Source organism: Chiloscyllium plagiosum, chromosome 3, assembly GCF_004010195.1.
Source record: "Chiloscyllium plagiosum isolate BGI_BamShark_2017 chromosome 3, ASM401019v2, whole genome shotgun sequence".
NCBI classification, from domain to species: Eukaryota; Metazoa; Chordata; class Chondrichthyes; order Orectolobiformes; family Hemiscylliidae; genus Chiloscyllium; species Chiloscyllium plagiosum.
In genome coordinates, this window is record NC_057712.1 from 15,954,507 (window position 1) to 15,966,512 (window position 12,006).

Genomic DNA, 12,006 nt, shown 5'->3' on the forward strand with positions numbered 1-12,006 from the left:
GAGAGAGAGAGGAAGGGGGAAGGGGAAAGGGACCAGAGGAAGTGGAGGATGGTACAATTGCAACATTTAAAAAAGGCATCTGGATGGGTACGTGAATACAGAAAAATGTTTGAGGGATTTGGACTAAGGGCTGGCAAATGGGACTGATTAGATTCACATATATGATCAGCATGGACCAGTTGTGCCAAAAAAGGGTCTGTTTCCATGCTGCATATCTGTATGCTACATGTTTGATTTTTTTCGTTCCCCCCCTCCCACCACCTTCCACGTTTAGAGGCAGAGTAGCTCTCTTCAGATTGTTGTTCCTGGGGGAAAAGACTTTACTTTTTTCAGAGTTCAAGAATGTAGAAACAAATTATGACCACCTGTGGCTGCCCTGGAGAATTAAGTCGAACTGTCTCCATAAACATCACTTGTGTATAATCAATTATCGAGAGGGTGGTGTGTGCATTCGAATCAAACTGATGGGAGGATTAGTTTTGGTCAAAACTAAACCTTCCAACATTGACTATTGACCATTTTCCCCCATTTCTAACTTCATGAACCAACGTCACATCCTCAGATTATGCGCTGAAGGGTTAGCCTCACCCCATGGTAGCATCTGTGCGTGACTTGGGTACAAATCCCATTCCAAAGGATGGAGAATTCTGGGAGTACAAAGTGCTGTCTTGTCAGATACAATCTTTCTAAAACAATCTATGTTGAAACAAAGGCCCAATCACTTTCAGAGAAGACTTAAGATTCCATAGTCGGATTTAAAAGGGACTCTTGCCAAGGTCACAGCCACCAATCCTTCTCCAACTGAAGAAAAATGGACTTTGTGGGACATGAGTGGGTAATGCGTTTGCCTCTCAATGCAGGTGAATAAAACTTCCAAAATAACTCATGGCTGCAAAACCCATGGAAAATTCAGAAGTTACATAAATTCAAGGTATTGATACTGAAGAACTAGGTGCTGCAATGGTGGTGGAACTGGCTTATTTCTTTAAGATTTATTTAATTGCAAATTATAACACTCTGGCAGCTCCCTGCAAAAGTAACTGCTAATTCCCATACCCAGCAGTGATACAATTGTTCTTTCAAAGATATGATCCAAATCCTTTGTGAAAGTTAAGATTCAACCTGCCTCCATTACACTCTCTGGCACTGGGTTCCAGGTCCTAACCACTCACTGCTATTACAAATATGTTGAGTATAACTTTTCATTTGAGAACAGAAATTTGAGAATGCAATATAAAATGAGAGATCCATCTTTCTTTGTTCAACTATTATTCTCTCCTTGTTCCTTCTCTCACAAACAAGACTTAAAATGGTTCTCAGCATAAACTTTTATTGATCATGTATCCACCTATTCCATCAGCTTATGCACCCTGGAAGTCTCCTCACTGTTCACAATACTTGCAAGTTCTGAGAGATCTGCAAACTTGGAATCGGTGCTTTGTATTAGGACCAGGTGCCCTAGGTCCTTAATAGAAAAAGCAATGGTATTTATGTAGCATTCAGATGTTTCAAAAATCATAATTCCTGGCATTTTCTACACTAACCTGGAGAGAACTTGTAACAAGGAATACACTGGAACCTCCACAACAGAAATTTAAAAAGAATTACAAACTTGTGGAAAAGTAGCTACAAATACTTACTGGCTAACTTTGTGATACAGTTTTGCTATTCCTTGATGTGTCCAGTCCTTACCAAGTGTAGGCAAAATGTGACCCAAGGCATCAGATCTGTACAAATGCAAACAGACAAACTTCAGAATCCTATCTGCATTTGTAAAATAAAATATTTCTACTTCAAACTCATGTTTAAACAATACTAACGACTATTTGGAAGTACAACAAATCGCCACCTACCTTGTAATTGTTCCATCAATATCAGAAATAACTATTTTGTCATTCCAATTCCAGAGATAGATAGTACCTTCACAACGACATGTGCCCTGATATTGTGTTGTGACACTAAACACAACATCATTTGGACCTTCCTTTAGCTGGAGGCTTTTCTGTTAAACCAAAAAAGATGGCTCGATTAACCAAACATTGAGAGAAAACCTTTGCCCCTTTAAAAAGGACCAGTTTTTGTATACAATGAAATATCAATTTAGATGCACATTTACCTATTACTAACAATTGGCTTAATTTAAATTCATATATGGGCCCCACACTACAAAACGCAACCACCCAATATTAACAATCTTGATTGTGGGGATGCTGGGAGAGAAGACTAGGTCACTCTTAAACAAGATGTTGGAGCAGAATAAAAAAAAAAATCACTAATGTGGTGCTGCTAATAAATATTCTTGTGCCTTTCAGCATGCTATTCAATACGGAGGCAAACATAACGTGACAAAAGTAAGAGAATTTTTTTTTAAATTAATGTTTAAGGCAATATAACTTTTTGTCAGTTGATAAGCATAAGTTCATGGAATATTAAATAAAGCTAGATTTACACCACAGAACAGGAAGCTGTGTTGGAGCTTCCTAGAATGGTCTGATTCATCATAACTTTAGTATGCTTAATAATAGATTTGCAGCACCACATTTGAAATGATGTGCACACAAAACAACTTTGTCTGTCTTTCTGGCTTGTAATTATATTACCACACAGTATTTAAAGTAAGCCAATAACAAAGCTTTATCCTGTAACATTTCCTCAACAGACAATTTATCCTTCATTTCTCCCCCCCAAGGATATTATGCATCAAATGGAACAGACAAATCAGAAATTAACCATTAAGCTCATCAGTTGATACTGGTAGTTAGTCCAAAACCTCATGAGAGTAAAGTCATGCCTATCCTGTTGCCAAATCCCTTTATTCACTTTCCTTTGGGGGGGAAAAAAAAAGGGCCAGCTAACCAATTCTTACAAAAGTTGGCAAAATTTCTGTTTCAATCCTTGGGTCCTACCCCAGCACTCCATGGCTTTAGAATGGTCTAAGTTTCTCTTGTTCGGTCCTTAATCCCTCAAGTGTAATCTTGTAACTTGGTCTGTTTCAAGCTAAACCGTGCAACTATAATCAGTGTCAGTTTCTGCTGTGCCATCCCTTAATAACATCAAACATTAAATCATTCATTAGAATAGTGCAGATGTAGTAAACAGTCCCAGTTTTTTCCAAATAGCTGTGTTCCTTATACTCACCAATTTCCATTTATCCTTTTAATAAGCCACTATCCTCTTCTCAAATTTACATTAGCAAGAATTGATCAATCCATAAGTGTGTAGATTAATTTTCCACATTATTCATAGCCTAGCTTTTGTCATCCCCTTTAAGATCTTTCCCCAAGCTCTCGTACCCATTAGCCCGCTGCCTCGATTTTCTAACCCCCCCCACTGCCTTTATCCACAGCATTCCAAATCTTGTAGTTTCTTTTAATGACTTTTTAAATTTTCCACTGTTAATATCCAGTCCTGCCTGCTAATTTCTCTTCCCACCTAACTTCAGTGATCTTGATGGTCAGATTCCAGATACACAGACAGGACGACAAAATGAAATTAAAAAAAATCTACAGTTGAGCAGCAAACAATGTTTGGATTATGGAAAGGGCTGCTGAATTAGTCAGTTGAACCAGATGATATTGTTAATGGCCCAGACCAGGCTCCCTCAAAATATTGCAAGGTAGCCCAGATTCTGCCTTTTTCTTATTTGAAATGGTGGATGCGAAGTACTGAGTTCCAGATATGATGCAACTGGTCAAATTACTTGATATTAAGTTAAACAATTTAAAAACTCTAAGATGCAAACAAAAGGAATTTAGATTTACCTAAAAAAAAATACTGCAGTAGATACAGTAATTATTATTAAGTAACTGTTCCAGCGCACAGAGAAGCCTCAATTATCCAGCATTCAATTATCCGAATTTCGGATTATCCGAACAAGATCGCAAGGTCCTGATTATGTTTGGTTAAACTGTTATCCGGCATTCGATTATCCAAGCAAAATACTCCCTGCTATTGTTCGGATAATTGAGGTTCTTCTGTAGTAACATCTCAAAAACACCCCGTAGCAAAGCAACAAAAATTCAAACATTCTTGCACGCAATTCTCCAATACAGGAGGAAACACCACCAAGAGAATTTTAGAGAAAGGAGCAGCAAGGAATCATTCATTCATTCACTGAAGCTCCCAACTCGAGACCCCATGTGGCTTCCGATTGCTGAAGCTAAACAAAATTAGAAAGCCCAGTCAGAGAGCTGGCCACATCCATTTGTCCAACTTATAACACCTAAAGGCCTCTTGTGGTTTACTCTCGTGGTTCTGAGTAGACTGCTTAACACCTCTGCCTCAATCCCTCCAAAATGAAACAGGACAAGTAACCTTTTAAAGGTGACAGCATTGTCACAGCATATAGACTGATTCCTTTTAAAAGAAAAGGAAGACTAACTTTGTCCAATAGCAAGAAAGCTGTATACCACAGAAGTGGTTATAACAATTTTCAATGAGTGAGTTTGCAATGTAAGTCTACATAAAATAGTAACAGTCCAGATCTTCACGTCAATTGAAATGCTGTTAGTTTGAGTGCATGAACACGTCTCATGCCTTAATGAAGCAACGATAAATCTTTTTTAAAAAGTTCTTTGCCCATTGTTCAGCATGGCCTCCACTTCAGCCAACCAGGGGAGGAGCAGGATGTAAGCATCATGGGCTTTTGAGTTACTGGACTTAAGAGTCAGAGTCTGTACATTTGACTCTTCGGTGCAACTCATCCATGCTGACCAGATATGCCAAATTAATCTAGCCTCATCTGCCAGCACTTGGCCCACATCCCTCTAAACCCTTCCTTCACATATCCTTCCACATAAACATTTAAAAAGCATTTGGATGGGTAATTGTACCAGCTTCCACCACTTCCTCTGGCAGCTCATTCCATACACGCACCACCCTGTGGAAAAAGTTTGCCCCTCATTCCTTTTAAAATCTTCCCCCTTTCACCATAAACCAATGCATTCTAAGTTTTGGACATCCCCAGGGGGAAGAAAGAACTCTATTTATCCTATCTACGCCCCACATGATTTTAAATCCTCAAAGGACACGCTTCAACCTCCGACAGACCAGGGAAAACAGCCCAGCCCATTCAGCCTCTCCTGAGGAGCTCAAACCCTCCAACCCTGGCATCACCCTTGTAAATCTTTTCTGAACCCTTTTCATAAAATATTAAATGCTATATTAGAAGCACAAAAATCTAAAATTTTGTAAAACATTTGATTGAAATGTACCCTCTGATAACAGCACTGTTGCAAACCAAAAAAACTAAATGGTACACTTCTGGGACAATAATTAGCAGATAGCAGCCTTCACATATAGGGTTTTATTACAGCTCAAAAGAAACCTCATCCAAATTCTAGCCAACAAAACACTTGGTACTTACAAGTTGTTCAGAACTAAGTCGAAGGGATTTCACATATGAAATGTATGACACAGATGACAAGTTGTGATCTTGCTGGCCTGCATTACAATTTTGGTTGATCATTCGCACATCTTCATCGCTGGATGATGATTCATCTTTTAACCTACCGGGAGAGAGAAAGTTCAAGCACAGGTCAGAATGGACAAGCTACAGCATTTCATTAATCTCTGAAAAAAAGTTTCAACACAATTATCATCATATGAAGGAAACAGGCAGTGCAGGTATCATATCAAAATCAGTGACCAACAGGTAACAAGACTTCACATTTTCAACCTGCTCTTTTTCAAAGAAAATTAAAAACATTTCAAATATCGAATAGATTTGTTCATGAGAAAGTCGAACTTCCCGGTTTTAAACATGCATCTATTAAGCCTGAAAGAGTGGAATATTGTGCAATTCTGCTCTAGAACAAACATTCCTGAACTATACATATGCAACATTTGTACGAAGGTTTTCCCCACATTTATGCAAAAAAAGTGTTAAATGGATATCATTAAAAACAGTAAGTTTGAAATGCAGTATGGTTGATTCCCATTTGCTCTTTCCCAAACACTCAGGAGAGTGTGATGGCTCAGGAGTGGGTAACAAAGCTAAGGGGAAGCAAGAGGAAAAAAGAACTACATGAGACAAAGATAGAATCAAGGACCATTAGGAGAGGCAGCTCTTAACTGGCCCTGGAGTTAATGATTAGGATTAGATTCCCTACAGCTTGAAAACACGCCTTTCGGCCCAACAAGTCCACACCAACCCTCCAAAGAGCAATGCACCCAGACACATCCCCCAACATTTACCCCAACACTACGGGCAATTTAGCATGGCCAATTCACTAACCTGCACATCTTTGGACTGTGGGAGGAAACCCATGCAGACATGGGGGAAGAATGTGCAAACTCCACACAGACAGTTGCCAGAGGTGGAAATTGAACCCAAGTCCCTGGCGCTGTGAGGCAGCAGTACTAACCACTGAGTCACTGTGCTGCCCCAAAGTTACATGGTGCTTTGGCAGTCACTGAGCAAACTGACACTAAGTTTGGAACCCCAAGTGAACATACAGTCCCCATATATCCATGATACTATAAACAGGATGATGGGGAATGAAAAAAGTAAAAACAGGGACTTAATTCAGTACACTTTCCCTTAGATGGTAGGGCAGAATTTTTTAAACTTGCTGTTTTAGTTCACAGCATTGACATGATGCACGACACAGAGCTCTTTTTCCTTTTGAAAGGAAAAAGGAGTAATTGGAGAGGAATGATAAACCCCTGATCCAGACCAAATTCCTACTGAATATTACTGGTCCGTGTGTTCTCTTAGCCCATGTTTGTGGCACAAAGGGAGTTAAGAGATACCATGTTGGGAAAGCATAGGAACAGTCAAAGCAATTTTAAAAGTGAGTTGGAGAGCTCCTACTAACCAACTACCAATTCCCTAGTCCAAATAAAAGATAATCTCATCTTGTACATAACTAAAATGCATTGCGAATTAACATACTTCACCACTTAAAGGCTCTCTTTATTGCATTTTAAGACATTACAGCAGTAATGTTCATTTAAAGATTCCTCCAGGCATTACATGATGAACAGTATTTGAATAAATTGTAAGCTGGAAGCAACATTTTCATCTTACAGTTCTCCACCAGTGATAAAAAACACAGGGAGGCAATGTAATTAAGGACAAAAGTTCAGAATTTCTACCACTTATTACCTGCTCCCAGGATGTGCAGATTGCTGTCTTGTATCCTGCCCACTTCCATTCTGCTCAATTTCTGGTTCCTTTAATATAGAAGTGTAGATAAATGAATCTAAGCTATCTTCAAAATGAAATTACAGGATGGTAAAGTTACATTTCTTGCTTTACCCCTATTAGATATTAGAATCGGTTTTACATTCTTCCTAGAAGCTGTTTTAAAAAGAATTATTCCACAGATTTCTTACTAAAAGACAAGTTAACAATGAATTCACTATGTTGTTGTTTCTGCAAGTAGGTTACAACATAAATCTGGGTCAATGCCAAGTGGAGTGTTCTGTGACCAAAAATACAACTCCCAAGTATTTCTTCAGATTATCGCAGATTTACAACTAGAGTGGCATTCACAGCTCATGGTGGCAAGAACAATTATAGCAAAGAACAATTGAAAATGGGGATTATGTCACTAATCCCTCTTTACATCAGAAAAATCTTGCATGCATTTGCTAATGCAAAGTAATTCAAACTACACAACAACATGGAAGAACCTTTAATAGAAAGATATACCATATATCAGAATATTTATTACATTTGCTTTTTCCATCACTATTATTCCCATTGTGTGCGAGTCAGACAAGAGTGATTGTATTCCTTGCTCTAATACAGATCACGGAGGCTCATGTTCCCCAGTTTTAGGGCCAATGCTTGATCTCAGAAGCTTGCAGATGTTTATTGCTAGGCTTTGCAGCTGTGTTCGAGACTGCAAAGTCTGGAAACCTAATGCCGACTCTAATCAGCGTTTTTGCATGTGCATACTCCACAATAATGGTCTTGCTCGCAAATAAACAGCTGAGGCTTTCCTCTCAGACTGACTGTCAACTGTTCACTTCTAGTGTCACTTCCTAATCCAATTCAAGATGATTTAGGAGAGAACTCCAAAAAAAAAGGAAACGTTTTGTACACAAAACGCAGGTGTTCCAAGATCAAAGACAGAAGAAACTGATTCTTCAATGGAAAGGTCTATGTAGCACGTTTTTATTTGCATTGCTGTCTTCAGAAAATTAAATCTAATTTCACATTTTAAAGGTCTCCTAACTTAGGAACGGAGATCTGTCATGGTGCATTTCCTACCATCTTGCCATTTCAAGTTTTTTTTTTAAATTGAGAAAAGTTACACATTTCTCATTTACCATCCAAGGGAGCAAAGCCTTTGTACTACTGCTCACAGTAGCTCACGTACACCATCTAGTGTTTGTAACCTATAAAGCAGCTCAATTTCCTCCTATTCATGACAGGTCATTGAGATAAGAGTTTTTAAAATGTTAATGCTGTGCAATTCAAATGGCAACCCAAGTCTCAGCTGGTGTTCTTCCAAAAAGAAGAAGACATATTAATGACAATTTTTTTAAAACAAAATGAATGTCAGATTCACAATTGAAACAGGCCGATTACTAAAAAGATAATTAACACCCGTAGCTAAGATGCAGTGTAGAGAAATCAGATTGTGGAAGGTCTCTGGTAAAGGCAAGTATAAATTGAGAATTGTGTAGAATCATTAAATGCATAAAGATGTTTTAATTAAATGGGCTTCTTGTCAAAATTCTAAATAAGTTTTTTTGACAGAGGGGTGAGGAAAGGAGATGGAGTGAAGTGAGGGCTGCCGGGAAGGTTAAGGGCTTAATTTATATCTGGGCAGAGATGCTACACGTGTAGTATCTCTCCCACCCCCCCATCCCCATCCTTTAACTAAAAGAAAAAAAGTCTCTAAAGGTAAGGCTTTTAATTCTTTATTTTTCCTTTATATATTTAAGTGCATTGTTTGGTTTTAGTTAGTGCATATAAAACTCAGCTTACAATGGCAGGGGACCGCAGACCCGTGGCATGTGCCTTTTGCTTTATGTGGGAGCTCAGGAACGTGTCTGACATTCCGGACTCTTACACTTGCAAGAAGTGTGTCCAGCTGCAGCTGTTTGACCGCATGACAGCTCTGGAGCTGCGGATGGACTCACTGGAGCATCCGCAATGCTGAGGAGGCCGTGGATAGCACATTTAGTGAACTGGGAGGGCAGTGCAGGTGTCCCCTGTGGTCATCTCCCTCCAAAGCAGGTAAGGCCACAATCATAGGGGATTCTACTGTGAGGGGAGTAGATAGGCTGTTCTGTAGCCGAAAACAGGACTCCCCGATGGTATGTTGCCTCGCAGGTGCTCTGGTCAGGGATAGCACCGATCGGCTGCAGAGCATTCTAAAAAGGGGAGGATGAACAGCCAGTTGTCTTGGTGCATACAGGCACCAACGATACAAGTAGGAAACGAGATGAGGTCCTGAAAAAAGAATTCAGGGAGCTAGGAGAGAAGGACCTCAAAAAAGGTAGTGATCAAGAATTACTGCCAGTGCTACATGCTAGCCAGCGTAGAAGTGAAAAAATAGGCAGGCTGAACATGTGGCTTGAGAGATGGTGCAAGAGGGTGGGGTTCAGATTTGTTGGACATTGGGACCGGTTCTAGGGAAGGTGGGACTATTACAAAATGGACAGTCTGCATCTGAACCAGACAGGAACTAAATGTGCTTGGGGGAGTTTTTGCTACTGCTGTTGGGGAGGTTTTAAACTAATGTGGCAGGGGACTGGGAACCAGAAGAGAAAACAAATATACAGTGAGGGAGAAAGGATCAGCATCTGCAGACCTCACTTTCTCCTGCAGTGAGGGAGACTAGAGACTGTAAGAATGATGAAGATAGCATTAATAAAGGGAAGAGTAGGCAAAGAGCAGATGTGTGCAATAGAACTGGTGGCCTGAAATGCATCTACTTTAATGCAAGGAGTAGTGTGCGCAAGGCATATGAACTTAGGGCTTGGATTGGTGCCTGGGAGTATAACGTTATTGCAATTGGTTGAAGGAAGGGCATGATTGGCAACTAAATGTTCCAGGATATAGACACTTCAGACACACTTCAACCCCAGGGCATCAATGTGGATTTAAGAACGCCTCATCTTCCGCCTCGGAACACTTCAACCCCAGGGCATCAATGTGGATTTCAACAGTTTCCTCATTTCCCCTTCCCCCACCTCATCCTAGTTTCTAACCTCCACCAACTCGACTTGTCCGGACTTGTCTGACCTGCCCAGCTCCTTTTCCACCTATCCACTCCACCCTCTCCTCCCTGACCTATCACCTTCATCTCCTTCCCCACTGACCTATTGTACTCTATGCCACTCTCTCCCCACCCCCACCCTCCTCTAGCTTATCTCTCCACGCTTCAGGCTCTCTGCCTTTATTCCTGATGAAGGGCTTTTGCCCGAAACGTCGATTTTGCCTGTCCTCGGATGCTGCCTGAATTGCTGTGCTCTTCCAGCACCACTAATCCAGAATCTGGTTTCCAGCATCTGCAGTCATTGTTTTTACACTTCAGACAGGACAGGGAGGGAAGTAAAGTGGGGGAGTTGCATTGCTGGTCAGGTATGATATCACGGCTGTGCTAAAAGGAGGACGGTAGTGAGGGACTATGGGTGGAGCTGATGAGGGAAGGAGCCATATTGGACCTGGTACTGGGCAACGAGCCAGGCCAGGTGGTAGAATTTCCAGTGGGGGAAATTCTTTGGAAACAGTAACCACAATTCTGTAAGTTTTAAAATACTCAAAGAGTAGTCCTAAGGGGAGAGTACTAAACTGGGCCAAAGCCAATTATATCAAAATTAGACAGGAGCTCGGAAATGTGGATTGGACACAGTTATTTGAAGGGAAGTCACACTTGAGATGTGGGAAGCTTTCAAAAGATAGGTTAAAGATAGTGCAGAATAGGCATGTCTTGTTGAAAGCAAAGGATAGGAAGAGCAAGATTTGTGAACAGTGGATGACAGGAGAAATTGTACGATTAGCCAAGAGGAAAAGGGAAGCATAAGGTCTGGGCAGCTAAGAACAGAAAAGGCCCTGGAGGAATATCAGCAGAGTAGGACAAGTCTTAAACGAGGAATCAAGCAGGCTAAAAATGGGTCATGAAATTGCTTTAGCAAGCAGACTTGAGGAGAATCCCAAAGCATTTTATTGTTATATAAGCAGCAAGTGGGTAACTAAAGGATTGGTCCACTAAAGGATAATGAAGGAAGGCTGTGTTTGAACCTGAGAGAATGGGTGAGATTCTGAATGATTACTTTGCATCAGTGTTCACTGAGGAAAAGAACATGAAGAATCTTGAGATAAGAATTTTGATTAGTCTGGATCCCATAGGCATAAATAGACAAGATGTGTTGTGTAGGCTAGAGGTAAAGGTGGACAAATCCCCAGGACCAGATGGGATCTATCCCAGGTTGCTGAGGGAGGAGAGGGGAAATAGCTGGGGCCCTGACATATCTTTGTGGCATCCTTAAATACAGGAGGGGTGCTGGAGGACTGGAAGGTTGCTCATGCTGTCCCCCTGTACAACAAGGGTAGTAGGGATATTCTGGGTAACTACAAACCAGTGAACCTGACATCAGTGGTGGGAAAGTTGTTGGAGAGGGTACTGAGGCATAGGATCTATTTAGAAAAGAATGGGCTTATCAGTGATAGGCAACACAGATTTGTGTGGGGAGATCATGCCTTAATAACTTAGAGCTCTTCAAGGAAGTGACCAAGTTGATAGATGAAGGAAGGGCTGTTATCATATACATGGACTTTAGTAAGGCATTTGATAAGGTTCCCCATAGTAGACTAATGGAGAAAGTGAAGTCACGTGGTGTGCAGGGCGTTCTAGTTAGGTGGATAAAGAACTGGTTGAGCAACAGGAGACAGAGTAGTAGTTGAAGGGAGTTTCTTGAAATGGAGAAAGGTGACCAGTGGTGTTCCACAGGGATCAGTGTTGGGGCCACTGTTGTTTGTAATATACATAAATGATCTGGAAGAGAGCACTGTTGGTATGATCAGCAGGTTTGCAGATGACT

General features: G+C 40.6%; 1 protein-coding gene across 1 annotated transcript in view; it reads right to left on the reverse strand.

Annotated features, from left to right (window-relative positions):
• LOC122548596 (phosphatidate phosphatase LPIN1-like) overlaps window positions 1-12,006 on the reverse strand; it is a 108,804-nt gene that overhangs the window by 15,199 nt on the left and 81,599 nt on the right. Inside the window, exons 14-17 of the mRNA XM_043687431.1 lie at window positions 7,109-7,176; window positions 5,366-5,507; window positions 1,854-2,002; window positions 1,641-1,727 (exon numbers count right to left, since the gene is read on the reverse strand). Of these exons, the coding sequence (XP_043543366.1) occupies window positions 1,641-1,727; window positions 1,854-2,002; window positions 5,366-5,507; window positions 7,109-7,176 (446 nt within the window). The remainder of the gene's footprint in view (window positions 1-1,640; window positions 1,728-1,853; window positions 2,003-5,365; window positions 5,508-7,108; window positions 7,177-12,006) is intronic.